The 18,092-nt window shown below is 43.4% G+C and overlaps 1 protein-coding gene across 5 annotated transcripts in view; it reads left to right on the forward strand.

Annotated features, from left to right (window-relative positions):
• The window catches only part of FERMT2 (FERM domain containing kindlin 2), a 1,218,449-nt gene that overhangs the window by 306,255 nt on the left and 894,102 nt on the right, over positions 1–18,092 (forward strand). For all 5 annotated transcript variants that reach the window (XM_044074394.1, XM_044074398.1, XM_044074396.1 and 2 more), the window contains exon 3: positions 7,336–7,569. In XM_044074394.1, the coding sequence (XP_043930329.1) occupies positions 7,336–7,569 (234 nt within the window). The remainder of the gene's footprint in view (positions 1–7,335; positions 7,570–18,092) is intronic.

The following is an 18,092-nucleotide window of genomic DNA, read 5'->3' on the forward strand; positions in this document are numbered from 1 at the left end:
GCCTATTTAAAAATTTTTGGTGATTTTGGGAAAAGGATGTATTTTCCTCATCCCCACTGTAATGTGCTGCAGTAAATTGGCTTATGCGAAAGTGGACTGTATGTAGTACACTTTCGCTTAAGTGGGTTCAATCTTCTCAATCTTCTGTTTGTCAAAAGTATTTTCGACAAACAGTCTAGACCCGTATATATACATTTAATCAGGATATTAGTAAGTAAATGTGAAACTGCTCCATTCGATCTTTAGTTTTTGTATGGAAGAGATGCAAGCCAAGTAGCTGAATGAACAGAAGTCTGTAAGAGATGGTCAAAACTAAGATGGAGCCTGTGATGACCTCTGAATTATTCTCTGTACTTCCATCTGGATCTAGGTAATTCAGACAGTTTCGATTAGAGTGAGGAATTCTTTCTGTTCAGAATTTGCTAGAAAGTCTAGCTATACAATTTAGTGTTTTTCTTGTCTTTTAGTCTTTGTTCAAAAGCTTCATTTTTTCCAGTTCTTTTCCATATGTTTGTATATTTAAATGTTTTCTTAAGCTAAGCAGCACAATTCAGTATTTTTTTCTCTTACGGTTATGACTGGTCATATGTTTACGTATTTGATAAAAGGGGTATTTCTTGCAAAATACGCTGCTGGCATCCATCTCTTATTAGTCAGACTGATGTGCTGTACACCGTCATTTGTGTTTGTTTAACTTATGAACAATGAAACTGTAATCGTGAGGTTCAAGGGCTGGTAATTTGCAGAATGGGCAGTTTTACTACCAGAATGATAGTGTTGGGAAATGTTATCCATTTTTCATGGAAATGAGTGCGTGCCTGGTACGTATTCAAAGTACAGTCATTGCTGGTTGCCAGTTAGCACTGGAAGTTGCAAAATCCACTGAAGGGGATCTGGGATACTGGGTCAAAAACTGCTTGGTGTGAGGGTGCTTAGTGTGAAGCATATTCATGGATGTGGCTTGAGTAGGCCCCCTTAGGCACTGCTGTCCTGGTTATTTCCTGCATGCTGCCAAGGACAAGTTGCACTCAATGAATTGTTTAATGCTGGGTATTGCTATGCCCTTTTTTTTTATTTGTTTAGTACCAGTGGTGTGACTGCCATTGTAGCCTTCAAATTTTAATTTATTGGTTGACAGATCATGTCTCGAGACTGTAGCCCCTGTCCACTATCTTTATTTCAGTTCATTGGTAATTGTAGGATTTGAAGCCCTCATCTTTTATCAGACTAATATTTCACACTTTATTAAAGTGAGAGAAGTAAATGTAGGGACAAGTTTTACATTAGAGAAGCATGTTTTGTTAACTGCATACACAGGATCATTGGAGGTTACTAGGCTAATGACCACAGGGCCTTTACAAGCTTAACCAAGTTTTATCCTTATTTCCACGACAAACAGCTATTGCCCTGTCCAAGAGTGACACAGGTGGAACCCGTATTGAACTTAAGGTTTACCCATCCAGTTGTCCAAATTGCATTTGATAAGGGCAAATGAGGTGCTCTGCTTGACATGAAGCAGGAGTCTGTTCCAAAGGTGTGGTAACCTCTGGGAGACGCATCTGTCTCACAGGTTCTATTAATGTCACATACTAGGCTAAGGCCATTAGAGCGTGTAACACATCTACCATTTGACCTGCGGAAATGTAGCATTTTCAATAAAGCCGTGTCAAAGATTGCCTTTTATGCAAGTCAGAGAGAGCCTCTGAACAGTCTGTATGAAACAGAATAAAGTGACAATGATTTCAGACTGTTCTCCTAGGACAGATGCTAAAGACCTTGAATTTTTTTTGAGGAACCTTTGTGGTCTCTCTAATTGCTGCAGCTGCTTGGAAAGGTAAATACCAGAAGGGGCTTCGTACTCTGCTATTGGCCTGATGAGGGAAGACTACAGGGAAGGATATAACTTTTTTTTTTTTTCTGGAGGTAATGCCGATACTTGAGGTGAGCCGTATAGAATACCCATCTTATCATTGTGGAAACCTGGTGCTCAAAGGTAAGGTTGCTGTCAACCTGTGTCCAGGTGTCTCACTACTGAGTGCTTACATTGGGTGGTGTTAATGTGGTAATTAGCAGGACTATCACTCTTACAGTGGGGATGATGCTTTTTTTGCTTTGAGTTTAAGACCATGACTTTGGCACCAGTCATTTAAGATTGTAGGATTTTGACATTGTTTGGAGATTCTATGACTGCTCCCAGTTAGCATTCATCAGCAAACTAAGCCACAGATCTTTAGTTTTACCTTGCACTTTGGAGAAAAAAATTCTAAACAGAAGTCCCAGAACTCATCCATGTAGAACATCACTGGTTATAGGTCTGCTGTTGGTGGTGAATTCCCTTATTTTAATTATAAGGGTTCTATCAGTGTGCCAATTAGTGACCCATCTAATGATAATGTCAGTTATGCCTGAGTGGGGGATAGTGTCAAAAGCCTTGGCTAAGTCTAGGTAGGTTGTGTGCACAGATTTCCCCTCTAAGGGCTTGGTGACTGTCTCAAAGTCTACCAGGTTTAATAGGCATGATCTCCCTTTGACAAATCCGAATTGAGTAGGGTCGAGTATTTAGAGGTTAGAGTGAATTTTGTGTCAAGCTTAATAGTGTTTAGAGTTGAAATGAGGTGCCTTAGTTTGTGAGAAATTGCTGTTTAATGCGAAACTTGAGTTGTAAGTAGGTTATTTCTGTAAAAGCCAAGTTTTGCTTTCTTAGTTTGTCCATACAGAAAACATGCATACATATAAATATGATAAATTATCCTACCCAGGTGTCATGTTTACCTTTTACTTGTCACTATTGTATTTTAATCTATATAATTCATGTATTCATATGAAGATAAAAACAGTTAACATATTTTAACATTAGTTCCTTGCTAAAATACAGATAATATTGAAACTGAATTTGTGTTGGAAGGAATTTAACAACTAGTTTCTTTTTAAAGGTCATTTATCGGATAACAAAATTGCTTTTCATTTTTGTGGTAGTGTGGTTGAGGTCTACAGAAGAAAAAGGTTGCACTTTTTTGGACATACTTGCTGAAATAAGCAACATAAAATGGTGTTATTGACTTCTGTGGTTCTGCTTCATAGTTAGTTTTGTGAATTATGGTGGTTTACTGATGTAGCTGTCCTAGGGGGATTATGATGTCAGACTTGCTATAACAGATCAAGTCAGTAGTACTTCAGTAAGTATGAACTACCTCACCGGATAGCCTGATGTTCGTGTTTCACTGTTGCAGTCATTAGACTTGGGTTATCCCGCTGGCAGGCTGCCTGCCGTTGGCCTGAATTCCCAAGTCCTGGTCCGGCGTCTGTTGCTGTCGCCTCTTCCCTGACGTCAGTGCGCCGGGGGTATATAAGATGCAGCTGATGCCATTTTCTCCAGTCTTTCTTGCCACGCGGTGCCCGAAGCAAAAGCAGTTCGCAAGTGCCGGTCGGCCGACTCCTGAGATTTTCGAAATTGAATTTCAGATCCGAAGTCTTCAATAAAGCTGAGTACCCCGTTGGGGAAACTTTTTTTCTTGCTCCAGACCGATGTCGGTAAAATTTAAGAATTGTATTTCTTGTGGGAAGCAAATACCTCATAAGGATTTTCATGCTTACTGTATTCTTTGCCTAGGCCCTGACCACGACTTTGCTAGTTGTCGGTTTTGTGCTAGATTTAACCAACGCACTATTAAGCATGAGTACGATTTTGCTTTCCTTTACTTTGGCTGAAGGTTTAACTATATAATGCCCTTGGAACAGCCGACGACAGGAGTCAATAAAAAGCACAAGGAAAAAAAGGACAGGCATCCGAGGTCCAAAACAGACGACGAAGCCTCTTCTAGGCCAGTCGCCGGTTCTCAGTGAGGTGCTTTCGCAGCCCCTGACACCCGCTACCTCAGAACCACAGGCCGCCTCAGACTCCCACGCGGAGACCACTCTGATGCTGAAGAATCTATCCCTTCAGCCTCTCTTCCTGAGGACTATTCTTTTGGGGAAACCCTGCACACCATAAGGGAGCATTTCTACTGGGAGAGCCAAGATTATTCAGAATCCAAAAAAAGGCTCAGACTTTTTTATTGCTTCAGCACATACCTCTTGCTATTCCTCCTGTGCTAGACATTGTATATGTATTTTCTGAGTCCAGTCTGTCTCCTGATTCTTTACCCCCTGCACCAGTTAAGCCAGATAGGTACTACAGGGTTCCAGATTCACATAAATTTCCCTGCTGCTGACCCAGAAACTATATCTCCGGGTCCTAAAGGGGTCAAGGCTTCCACTGCAAAAAAAAAAAAACCCTGTTCCCTCTGATAGGGATTCTAGAGCACTGGACGGATGGAAAAAAGTTTACACCTGTGCTACTTTGGCTGTAATGGCTTTAAACTGCCAGTTTCACATGCTTAAATATCAGCAATACCTAATGTCTCTGCTAAAACAGAAAATACTGACAAATTCTGAATGTCCTGAAAACAAGGAAATGCAGGATTTATTGCATGCAGCTAAACAAGTGGGAAAGCATGTGAAATGTGTTTTTTTTTTTTTTTTTTTTTTTTTTTTTCCACTAGAGGCTTCTTGCAGGGCCACAGTTACTGGCTCTGTCATTCGAAGGCATGCTTGGTTAAAGGAACAGAGTCTGCCTGATCATGTTATAGCAAAATTATTGGATGCTCCATTACAGCATGATATTTTGTTAGGTGTTAAGGCAGAAGAGGTGTTAAAGAAAATGGAGGATAAAGTGAAATATAGGCAGTCTGTAAAGTATCTTACAGGTTCAGCCACCCAGATTTAGCAGGAACTGGCCTTTTAAGAATTGGCACTTTCCAGTGTCAGACAGGCCACAGAGGCAGATACAGACGCCCTAGAGGCAGATCTCAGCCCCAAGGCTCATACAGACCTAAACAATGGGGTGCTTCTGCCTCCAAAAGCGGAGAAGACAAATCACAACCATATAGGAAACAGTCCCAATTATTTCCAACTGCCAATGCCAAGCATTTACCTTTTGGCAGCACCCTTAGGGGAAAGCTAGCACTTTTCTCACAAAATTGGCACATGATCACCTAGGACAAATGGGTACTGAATATTGTTTCTCAGGGCTACAGGTTCCACTTTCACACCCTCCCAAATGCAAAAGGTATGCCAGACCTGCCACACAATCAGTGGGCAGAGGCACAAAAGCAAATTTCATCTCATGGACATGAGGGCTATTCAAAAGTACCACAGCAAGAGCAGGGGCAAGGATTTTACTCAAGACCTTTCCTGGTACCCAGAAAGGACAAAGCCTGGAGACCAGTACTAGACCTGTCTATTCTAAATACTTTTCTGGACGTTCCAAAATTCAAAATGTTGACACTGCAGCAACTTCTGCCCATGCTGGGCAAGAAGGCTTGGCTCGTAACTTTGGACCTCAGAGGCATACCTGCATGTCCCAATCAGACAAACTTGCAAAAGATACCACAGATTCACAGCTGGCTCAATGCACTACCAATTCTCTGCACTGCGTTTTGGCTTCTCTACTGCGCCCAGGGTCTTCACAAAATGCCTGGCACCAGTAATTAATTGCATTTTGTAGACAGAGGAATTCAAATATATCTCTACTTGGACGACTGCCTTATTCAAGCAGAGAGCATTCTACTAAAGCATCTGGCATTTGTAAAAAGATTACTAATTTGCCTAGGGTACACAGTAAATGAAAAGAAATCAAAACTAGTGCCCTCTCAAGAGATATTCCTGGGTGCAAGCTTTAAATACAACTGTCCAGATGGCTTATCTCATGCCAGACAAAGGCAACTGACTCTCTTCCAAATGATGGCAACAAAAACCCAGTTACCTGCAAGAAAAGGTCTGCAGGCTTTGGGCTTCGTGGCATCCTGCATTCTGCTAATTCCATATGCAAGACTGCATATGAGGAAGCTACAATGGTATCTAGTGTTTGGACTCAGCATTGCCACAGCCTGGAAACAATAAATACTCTCATTCCCTGCCTGCAACAGGAGTTTCGATGGTGGGCACTGGCCTGTCACCACAACAAAGGACAGCCATTCACTTTATCCACAGCCAGGCAGACACCAACAGATGCATTGAATTATGCTTGGGGGGCACACATGGCAGGAAAATGTATTCAGGACACTTGGCCCGCAAGCCAAATGCATCTTCATATCAATCAAAAAGAGATGCTAGCTGTACAGAATGCCCTGACAGCCTTCAAGGATCTACTCCATCCAGGACAACTATTGCTAAAGACGTACAATACAGTCATGTGGTACATTAACAAGCAAGGGGGGGGGCACACATTCCTACCCCCTCTGCAGGCAGTCAATGACTTTGTGGAACGCAGCATTGACCTATCAAGTGCATCTGGAAGCAATTCCTGCCAGGCAAGACAAATACTCTGGCAGACGAACTAAGCAGAAACCTCATGGACCCTCACGAGTGGAAACTAGATCCACAAGTCTTCAGCATGATAACAAGGAAATGGGGATGCCCAGGCATAGATCTGTTGGCCTCCCTTCACAACTGCCAACTGCAGAGATTCTGCACAAGGGCTTATGACACGCAAGCACTGGTACCCAATCCTAAAGAGCTTGTCTTAAGTCACAGCCTGGACTTTACCTCAAATTCGTCATCTTCTGACCCAACAAAACAATCCGATCCTGCTCAGCCAACTCAGAACCTTAAATCTGGTTGCATGGCGAATAATATAATCACTCAGAACACACCTGTCTCTAAAGCAGTTATGGATGTCATTTTGGAAGCTAGGAGGCCCAGTAGCCACCCCACCTCAGCTTTGGGATTCAACCCAAGTGTAATGACTGCAACAGTGAAACACGATTAACATAGTACAGTTGTGTCCCTACCATAAATGTAGATAGTGTTTGCACTGTTGCAGTCCAGGTTACCCACCCACCATCCCCCTTTCTTTGCTGGGACTTATCTGTACTTCTCTATACAACCTATGTGGTGTATTTGCTTGTAGATGAAGGTATTGTTTGTTTTAGTGCATGCTTTTTATAAGCAATGTTTTTAGCCTACCCTTTTGGGGGCACCTGACATTTGGGGCAAGAAAAACTGAAGAAAATGACGTCTACTGCATCTTATATACCCCTGGCGCACTGACGTAGGGGAAGAGGTGATGGCAACCGATGCCGGACCAGGACTTCGGAATTCAGGCAGACTGCAGGTAGCCTGCCAGCAGGATAACCCAAGTGTAATGACTGCAGCAGTGAATACACTCTAAGATCTACATTTATGGTAGGTACACAACTGTACTTTTTTTCTCTGGTGTATAGTTACCAAATAAGTAAATGCTCTGGGAAAAGTAGCTCAGTATTCTCCTTGATGTGTTTGTTTTCTCCTCCATAGATGTGAAGAAAGATTGGTCTGACCATGCACTTTGGTGGGAAAAGAAAAAAACTTGGCTGCTGAAAACACACTGGACTTTGGATAAGTATGGAATACAAGCTGATGCTAAGCTGGAATTCACACCTCAACATAAACTGCTACGGTTGCAACTCCCCAACATGAAGTATGTGAAGGTCAAAGTGAACTTCTCTGACAGAGTCTTCAAAGCAGTGTCCGACATCTGTAAGACATTTAGTAAGTATGAGGACTGCACTTGTATCTGAGGAAATTCAGCTCTGTCTTCGACTGAGTCATGCTAGCTTCTGCCTTTCATGTGTTGTCAGAGGGGGCAGTTTATTTTAAGTTCCACAGAGTGCTTTTAGCCATTTTAGTAGCCAGTTGTAATCTTTGTCACATGGGTTGTTGCACAGATCCCACCTGTCTGTTGTGTTAAGTGTCTAGATGATGCCACTGCTTAATCTGCGTTTATCAGAGATGCATGACAGAAAAGTAAAAGCTCTGTTTACGTTGGTTTCTGATGTTTGGCAAAGAATACTGAGTTTACTGAGAACGGATCTGTGTGGGTCATGTTCTTGCAGATTTCCGTTGATTCTCGGCTGTGCACCACAGAGGTGAGGAAAAATCATCTGAGAAGTATGATTCAGGATTACATTTGATTTTTCATTCCCATGTCACATTAGCTTGAAAATTCTGTGTTCTGTCATTTTGGGAATTTTCCTATATTGCCATCAGGACCAATTTGTCTAGGCCTTGGGTTTTACGTAATTTTCAAAAAAGAGTTTGGGATTACAGGAAGCATTTCCCCTTTAGATGCATCATTTATTTTCAAATAGACTGCTAAAGCAGTTCTAGTTAGCTGTTAGTCATTGATGCTTATTCAGAATGTCAGACCATCCCTGGGTTATAATAATTTCGCCAATAGTCATCCTCGTACTGTACCTTTTGCCTCCAGGAGGGCAAAACAAGTCAGACCCAGGATGAATTTTCAGTCTGTCTTCAGGTAGATACGGTCTGTACTGTTCTTTGCATTTAATGTAAGCCACTTTCTAATACATCACTGGTTTTGTATGGTTTAGTCCTTACTGTAGTATCACAGTGTAGGATACTGACAGAATGACTACACCCATCTTGTAGTCTTCTGCAAATTTAGATAACTGTGTTTGGGCCAGAGGTATGAAATTTCTGAGATTGTCTTGAATGGAAGGTGTACCAGAAGCAGACCTTGAATAGAAGGTGCCCTAGAGCTGAGCCGTGAGGAATGTCACTAGTTAACTTTTTACTTCAGAGGTGGTACACTCTACATGAGTTCTGTCAGCCAGTTTGCTGTCCATCTTGCAGTTTAAGGGTCTACATTTAGGCCTTTAAGCTTATTTACAATGCCAACATTGAGTAGTGTTAGAGGCCTTTTCCAGGTCCAGATATGCTTTATGAACTGCTTGCCCAATGTGTTTAGTTTCATTGACCACCTTGGCGTGAATTCCTCCTTTGACCAGCCATATTTTTGCAGGCTTAGAACAGTAAGTTTTTTTTTCATGTTTAACTTTTGAGATCAGTTATACTTTCCATGGATTTGCAAATTAGGTTTGTTAGGTTGATCTGTAGCTTCTGGAATTTGAGGTAGGACTAGAATGACATAATAGCCATTTCTTGTACCACAGGAGCACAACCTGCAGCTATGTACAAGTTACAGTTTTAGACTGGTAGCAGAGGGAGGCTTTGGCACTGAGTAAGGAAACTGGTATGGCTGATTACAGGTGGTTTTTTCTTTTCCTTCTTCCCCCTTAAACTTTACAGAGTGCATTTAGGGTTTGTTCCATAGTAATCCTTGGAGGAATAGAGCAAGGAATTTGTGCAGTTTTAGTAATTTTGTTTCTGGTGTCATGTGACATGACATTACACTAAATTTTGTGTATATTGGCAGTATCTTTATGGTTTAGTTGGAAATGACTTTGAATGCAAAACATTGCAGTAAAATCCTTTAACTACAAACAAATCAATGATTTAAAGGAGGAAGTCTTGTCTGAGTAGATTGTATAGCTGGACATTGCATCTAGAAAAGGTAGCATCTTGGCGTCTGTCGTCTTGGAAGAGCTAATTTAACTGCCGATCAAGAAAATAAGAGTTCACTTAGGTGTAGGCATCTTTTCTTTGCTCCTTATTGCTTTTAATGAGTCTGTTTTTTTTTTTTTTTCTTGACCGTGATTTGTAATGTGGTTGTTGCACATTTTGCTTGTCTTCCAATTAGTGACCTACACAAATTAGGTAGGTACAGGTATGGCTTCTCAGGGTGCAAAGTTTATGCTGCTAATATATGTGGCTGTAATATGTTTCACGCTTTGCTGCCAGTAGTTGAAGACCAGTGGTTAACAAAAATATACCATTTCTCTCTCTCTCCCCTAACTTGAGCATTTCTAGATAAATTGCAAGTATGTAGTGCAAAACTTTTTCTAAGAGTTTGCATATTCTCTCTGTTGAATGGGTTTCTCCCAAGTAGACAAGTTTCCTCTCTAGGTAGATGACTGACTTGTAAATTCCGATTAGCCTTTTCCTTATTGGATCATGGCGGAAACAAGTTAGTTAATACAGCTGTATGCCGCTTAACATCTTGGATAGGTTTTATCCCATAGAACGTTAAGTTACGTGGATGTTGAGAACACACTATACTTTTGTATTGTGCTTCACATACCGTCTGTCTGTATAATGGCCAATCACATTTGTTGTCGCTTAGTACAGTATGGATGTTAATGTTAGACTTGCAGAACGAAGTTAAGTGACTCACAATTACGGTCAAATGTCATTTTAAGGAAACGTACTGATATTTCATCTGTGCACTGATAGTGATGCCAGAACTTTTTTTTTTTCAAACTGAAAACTTTAGGAGTAGGTAATTACCATTGCTTTGTGCCATTACAGTGGTCTGTTTTTCAGCAGACAATTCTTCCAGCTGTGTGTTGCATTTTTTAGTAGAGTATGTGGGAAGCAGAATGCTGATTTGGTTCATTGGATGTAAATGCAGTGAGGTTTTGCACATCCACCCATGCCTTTTGAGATTTACCCCATGGTGTACTTCGTAGCAGTGTACATGTAGGTTGGTCATGCCAGTGTAACATTTGCCTTGGCTTTTTCTGACCCAGCTGAGAGGGTCCTGAAAGCCAGGATCAAAGGAACTAAAGAACGCTACTAGTTTTGGCCCACTGAGAGGGTATTGCTCACTTTTTTTGATTGTAGTCTTGTCTTTTGATAGTGTAATGTTTGTGGATATGTGCATTAACACTGCAAAGTGTGGTATACAAACATTAACTGTATTGCAGAATACCTTTTATTTTTTAAGTCTGTCTGATAATTAGATCCATTTGATATGGAAGTGTATACAATGCACATACAGACACATTTAGACAATTAAAAAGAAGCCTATGAATTCACAGAATAGTTTCTTAAACCTGGCTTTGAGTTTTCTGAGATCTGATGAGGCCAGCTTTTTCCACTGACACATTTTGGTCAGATTGTGAAATGCATAGTGAAACTTTACAAATGACATTTGTTTCCCTTTAAGAAAGCAAACCTGAGATGACTTGACTGTTGGCATGAATGGATCTTAGAATAGCACTGTTGTGCATTTTCTGTTTTGTTATAATCCCTCAAATTACTTAGGGACTGGTAGAGTGTAAGAGTGCTTTTTTTTACTGCTCTCATTGGGAAGAGACTTGATACTACTTTTGAATTTTTACTGGCTTGCACTACTTGGTCTCTCCCAGACAGAGGCACTATTTTTGGCTTGACCATGGAGCAGACTACCAGTCCCATGGTCTGTCCTTCCAGCTAGAAAAAGAAAGTTTAGCCACATTTGCCATAACAGGCTAATAACGTCTTACCTGCTGGTGGATGACTCTTCTGTGGCCAAAGCTGATTCCTCTGACCAGTCATTTTATTTCCCGGATCCCTATGCCATTGCTTATACAGCCACTAGGGAATGGGTGTTAGCCACGTCCTCTGCAGCTGTTTGGGGTCCCCTCAGTGGGCAAAGCAGAAAGACATTTGTCAGTGTTGGGAGGAGGGGCAGGGAAGATGCCCCTGCTTATCCAGAATGTTGTGGCCATCCGTGGGGGAGGAGCTGTTGCGACCATTAAAAATCCTGTTGGCTTTAATTTTCTTATCTGCAAGAAACTGAAAACTAAACCTGCATTTTCTCCAGCTCCAATTTCACCGAACAGGAGTAGTTTTATTAAGCCTTGCTTAGGGTACTGTACAGGCTGTTGACCTTTCTTAGGTGGTTTCTTGAAAGATGAGTATTCCTGCTTTCCTGAAAAGATTCACAAAATGGAATATGGAGAGGAATGTGATGGGATAAATGATATTCTCTCAGAATTCTGTCTCAGGCTACGAGGAGAACATTATCTGAATCTCCCTGTCAGAGATACTTTGAGATTATTTCCAGAATGTCAGCGTTTACAGTGGGAAATGAGGTTTCCCAGTTCCTCAGCAAATACTGTGAAGTGTTACAACTGAAATTCCCAGCACTTCCTCACATGCCCCAGGGATGCCAGCATTGGTAGATGCATTTGTTAGACTGGTTTCCCTTATAGCCTGCTGCTGCTAAGGAAGCAGAATATACAAAGTTACTCACTTTCAAATTTCTATACACTCATCCCAGACTTGGCCCAGCAGCTATTGCTACAAAGCATTACTTCCCCTTCTGACAAGGATGGTACAACAAAGTTTGGGGGGAAAGGTGTATGCTTTTTGCAACTTTGTAAGTTTTTAGAATTTTTAATTGTCAGGCTCATTTTTTTATTCTGACTAAAGGTATGAGGAATGTTTTATCTTCAGTTCCTTTCTTTACAAATCTGTTTTGTGTGGCTTGGTTTCTTCTGTTTCTCAGCTCACTACTAATTGTTTGACGTGTTTGACTCTGGAGATACTTCATTCAGGGCTATGGCCACTGGTACTGATTTGAGAGTTTACTTAGCAGTCAGGAATCTCTGCGAGAAGAATTATGCAGGCTGGGGTTCCAAGAGAACATTCAAGAGTGTCTCGACGACGACTCCACAAGATTATGAAGTACAAAGATTTTTTTCTTCCACAGGGAAAAATAGATCGATACTTAGATCTGTTCCGGGGGTTTTCCATTCAGAGTTGGGCCCTTGTGAGGGTATACCTTAGGATATTTGGTCTCATGGCGTTTGATTCTCATGATACCTCTGCAAGGCTACAAATGAGAGCGGTACAATGGTATCCAAGTTCTTGTTGGTCCTAGCACCAACACTCCTGGTCTTTTCAGATTCCAGCTCTCCCATCCATAGATCTAAGTTGTGCTGCAGTGTGGACAGGATGAACTTTGCTCTGTGTGGATAGGGAGCCTTTTCCTGAGCAGTGGCATCTGAGACGTATCTGCCCCTCCAAACCATGCTGATGCTGCAGAAGAGTCTGATCCCTAGGCAAAAGTATTCCTGATGCTATTTCACTTGATGGATTTACTGTACATCAGCAGTACTGGGTCAGAGGAGGCCTCATATGCAAGGCACAGGTCAACTCCCAGCAGTTCACGGGGCACTGTGTAATTCCCAGTGCTTTGTATCTGTCCATGTAGGACATGTTTAGGTCTTGTATCCTTTTGTAAGATATCTCTGGGCATTCTAGTTGGATGTCTGGACAGATGTCCCAAAGGGGTCACCACATTGTGACCCCCCCCTTTACACATTTCTACAGATTTTGTTCCATTTTGAGACTATTCTTTCAGCACTTTCTCAAGTACTGTCATAACTTGTGAGCAGTCTCTTTTTTCAAAGCGTCAAGTTCTACTGCAGTAAGTTTTTCCAAGCTTGTCAGTCCTTTACTGATCATTTCAAATCTCCCCATACACTACTTGTACCTGTTCTTGTCCTTGTAATTTGCATATTTTGTATTAAAGATCTTGTTTGTTAAATTTGCCTGTTGCCAAGGCCCTGCTTTAGTCTTGCCATCATTGCTGTACCCTTTGTACTAGGCTGTGTAGAACTCTATTTCCACTTCAAAGTATGATATTGCTGTTTATAAATGCTCTACAGTGTCTCATAATTTTGTTCTTTCAGACCCCTAATATTCACTGCCAGTAAATATTTTCTTGCCAGTTAAAATTTCTGTGGTTATTTGACCATGTTCCACTTACCCCAAAGCCATTTGATAGTTAACTGCTCTGGCTTTGTATAACTAACATATCCAGGTTGCAGTACATTCACTGCTTTAATTATGAAGTTTTGTGAATTAGTTTCCTTATTTACTGCACTTGCAGGTGGCTGCGCAAGCTTTTCCTGTGGTGTTTACCTTTCTATTTGATGTAGACTTGAGGAAAATTGCACCACTTAATTGTGCTTTGTTGGGAGACTGCCAATAAAGTAAGTACTTCTAAAGAGGAACACCACCAAGTATAATTAGATGCTTGAGAATGTCAATTTCTGTAGGTACAGCTAAAAAAGAAAAGGCAAAAGACAAAATATCTGCAGGAAAGCCATGTGTTGGCCTCTGGTTGTAGCAGTTTCAAAGCAGTCTAGTACCTAACCACGTTTTATTTAATTCAAGTGGTAGCACACTGAATTAAATCAGTCTAAAATGTATAGACTGAATTAGGTTACTAGATAGGATTGTCCTTATACGTTCCGTAGTGTATGCAAACTTACTAAAGCATAATGCACGTGAAAGAGTGGAATGAAACATAATACTTTCTCTATATTCCCAACTCTTTCCAGTTCTCTAGGACCTAACCTACATCAAATACATCCAAGGTCTGTGCTGGGAAGATTTGAGGATCACATTAAAACTATTCCAGTCCACTGGGGCAAGAGAAGTGCTGCTCTGAAAGTGAATAGAAATGCACAGCACATGGTGCTCAGTAAATTGCAGGCACGGTTTGCCTGAATCTGTGTAGCATGCACAGTGTTTAACTGCTGCTGTGTGGCTTTTGTTTTTATTAAAAATGATCGGCATTGCTGTTTTTGAGCACTTAAGATTTCTGAGAAGAAATGCCTTATTAAATGGACTTCACTCCTTCCAGTTCTGGCAATGGACTGATTAGCTACAAGTTTTGACATGTTTTTTAAAATCCTGCTTTAAAAACTGATTTCATTTGCATTTTTATTTTAATTTGTGAATGTCTTCTCCTAAAGGAGAAACAAAGGTGCAGATGTTATGTGATCCTATCTCGCCTACATTCTGTACTGATGGGTTCGGAGCCGATCCTCGGCTCCGACTCTGCACGCTATACTATAGAACGAAGTCTCTTATTGGCTGAGCTATCCTACATCCCAGGATGCACCACCACTGCTTCCGCAGATCTGGTTTGCCGCTTTACAGCAAAGATGTGGTCTCGGACTTGGCTGAGCTAAGTGCTTTTTTCTTCTAAGAATTTGTCAGAAATTTTTGATTCCTATACCCAAAAGCTGTTTTAACAGCTATCGTTGTTGTGTGACTGAGTTTTGAGTGTTTTTTCTGGTAAACTTGTCTTTAATTTGAGGGAAAGGATCCCGTAGTCAGAGGGGCCTTGCCCTCGCGCATGTTGAAGTATTTAGTGTGTGTTTTATTGTAGTGTTATAGTTTAGTTGGCCAAGTAATCCCGTTTACGTTAGAGGGGTCTTGTCCTTATTTACTCTTCTTTAACAAAGTTTTGAAAGTTTTTGAAGATTAGTAGCAGTGTTTGTGTATCAACATGTCGAAAGAGCACAGACCTTCTGGGTTCAAAAAATGCTCTAAATGCAGCTACAAGATGTCCATAACGGACGTTCACTCGTTGTGTGTGTATTGTTTAGACCCTAAACATCTTCAGGAGTCATGTAGCGTTTGTCACACCTTTTCCTAACGAGTCCTCCAAGAGAGGAAAAACAAATTGATTTTAAAAGGGCTTATTACACCTTCTTTTGAGGAGGCTTTATCTTCTTCCTCTTCACCTTCGAAGAAAAAGAAATCGTCGGCTCCGACCAGCCCGTCGGAACCGGCCACAAAGAAATCTCGGCAGGCTTCTTCATTGGCTCCACGGACTTCGGAGCCGAGGGCGGAACGGTCTGCCTCGATGCTTCCAGCCTAGACTCCTCTGGCTTCGGAGCCGACGGCTAGAGCTTCGAGAGGCGGGTCACCTTCATCGGCTCCACTGTCTTTGGAGCCGATGAGAGTTGCCCGCTCAGACTCTTCCCCTTCGGCGCTGAAGTCCACTTTGGCTCCAAGGGAAATTGCAATTGTTGTGGAGTCTCCCTCGGCACCGATATTTATAGAGACGATTAGGAGTCGGTCCCCTAGTCCTTCGGAACCGGTGGAGAAGTCGACTCGAACTCGTTCGATCTCTTCTCTGTTTTAGAGGATGTCTGATTCGGACATAGACAGGGTACTTCAAAGGCTGTTTAAGTCTCCAGTCTTCCAAAAGTTGGTTTCGGCTCCAGCCCAGTCGGCTCCGGAGCCGATTGCCCACCCTGTTGTCTTGGTTCCTCCTCCAACAGCCTCGGCGCCGTTGGAGCCGGTGCTTGTGGAGCCGGTGGAGGTTTTCGGGTCGGCTCCGACCCTTACTCCAACCCCGTCCTTCGGGTCTGAGTTCGGTACACGGACCTCCTCGGTCGGCCCCGGGGTTGATGCTTCGGGACCGATGTTTTCAGTTCCAAGCCTCCCTCTCAGTGCGTCGGCTGCGGGAGTGCCGTCTACTGTTGTGGCCTTGGGGGTCGGACCTTCCCAGGACTCTGGGGGTCCCGCCTTCAGGGCCATGAGGAGTGCTTTGGCCAAATCCTCTTTGGCCACCTCCGCCATCTCACCGGCACCTTCCCTTGGCACGGAGACTGGTTCCTTTGTTGTCCCCCTGTCTCAAGACAGCGGAGCCCTGGGGCCTGAGGTCACCCCCATCGGGGGTTCTCCCCTTCCTGGAGGTCCCGTTTTCGGAGGAACCCCCAAGGAAGAGACAGTGCAAGAGGAAGCACGTAGACTCCCCTGATGAGTCTCTCACCTCGGACACAGACCTCGATGATGCGGAGGGGTCCCCCAAGTCGTCCTCGGATGATGTCTCCTTTGCGGACATTTTGGAAATCCTGAAGCAACGAGGCGACTGGCAGTCCAAACCCCCTTCTGCTGAGGAGTCTGTGTTCCTCAAGGCCTTCGGGGCTCAGCCCTCTGCCTCCTGGGTGTCTCCACCCTTCGAGCTTCTGGATTTGATCTCTCGAAGGGCGTGGGAGCACCCGGATTCTGTGGAACTGGTGCCAGCTCACCCCAATAAATTTGTCAGCCCCCCCGAAAAGGAATTTCTCTCTAAAGGTGTGGCTGTAGATGCCCTGGTGGTGGCATCTGCTACCCAACAAGATGTGGCAGAGGCGTCTACGTCCATCTTCCTAATAGAGTCCAGGAGCATGGATCAGTATGGGAAGCGCGCCCTTATTTCAGCAGCCTTTACTTTAAGGTCTCTGAATTATCTGATGCACTTCACCAGACTTCAGAGGGATCTGGTCAAGGAACTTTCAGATATCCTCTCTGGTAACCTACCTGAGCAGTTGGCTCAGACTATTAGCTCTCAGCTGGCTACCTTATTATCGAACTCGTCCATGAGGCTCATTTCGTATGCAGCCGAGGGGGCGAGTAAAGTGGCGGGAACAGGTGTTGCTCTACGGAGGCAAGCTTGGCTTCGCCTGTGTCACTTTGCGGAAGCCTTCAAGTCCTCCTTTGCCGACGCTCCCTTCGATGGGTCCTCTCTGTTTGGACCCAAGGTAAAGGACACCTTGACTCGCTGTGAACAAGAGGGTAAGACTTTGACTGCCGTAGGGGCACGGTTTTCCACTCCCTTCAGGCCTTATCCCAAGGCTAGAAGAGGGGGGAAAATGTGGTTCCATAAATCCCAAAAGACTTACTCTTCACAGCAGGGTGATCCCCCTTCTAGGGGCAGAGGAGGGGGAAATTTTTCAGGAAGACGCTGTCCCAGAGGCGGCGGAGGCCCCCGCAACACTGGAGACCACGAGTCCTTTCGTGGCTCCTCAACCTTCCAGCATCCCTGAAGGATTGCCCGACTGTGCAGCTCCGGAGCCAGTCGGGGGTCGTTTTTCGAAGCACCTAAAGGCCTGGGCGAGTATCACTCAGGACCGATGGGTGCTCCGAATCATTGCCGGAGGTTACACCATCCCTTTTTCTCAACCCCCCCCCCTACCATCCTGGAAAATCCCGGACCCGCCACCCAGTCAACGGGATCTCGCAGCCATCGAAATCTCAAAGCTGCTTCAAAAAGGAGTCATCCAACCGGTCCCCGCAGGCCAGACCGGATTAGGGACTTACTCAAGATTCTTTTTGGTGCCAAAAAAGACCGGGGACTTGAGGCCCATTTTGGATCTCAGCAAACTAAATCGATCTGTCAAGAAGTCCAAGTTCCGGATGGTCACCTTACAATCCATTCTCCCGTTGCTGGAGAAAGGTGTTTGGATGTGCTGCATAGATCTCAAGGACGCCTATTATCACATCCTGATAGATCAGGCGTCCAGGAGACACTTGCGCTTCAGCCTGGGAGAGGGTCATTTCCAGTTCCGTGCACTGCCCTTTGGTCTCACCACAGCCCCCAGGGTGTTCACCAAATGTTTGGCGGTGGTGACTGCTCACCTGAGAAGTCTAGGATTCCAGGTGTTTCCATACCTAGATGACTGGCTCCTAACTGCCACCTCCAGGCGTCTACTCTTACAAAACCTAGCAGCCACTGTATCTCTAGGCAAGTCCCTAGGAATCACCTTCAGTTGGGCAAAGTCTGTGTTGCTGCCATCTCAGCGCATACGGTTTAT

Source organism: Protopterus annectens, chromosome 6.part0 (genome assembly GCF_019279795.1).
Source record: "Protopterus annectens isolate FY-2018-M chromosome 6.part0, PAN1.0, whole genome shotgun sequence".
Lineage (NCBI taxonomy): Eukaryota > Metazoa > Chordata > Ceratodontiformes > Protopteridae > Protopterus > Protopterus annectens.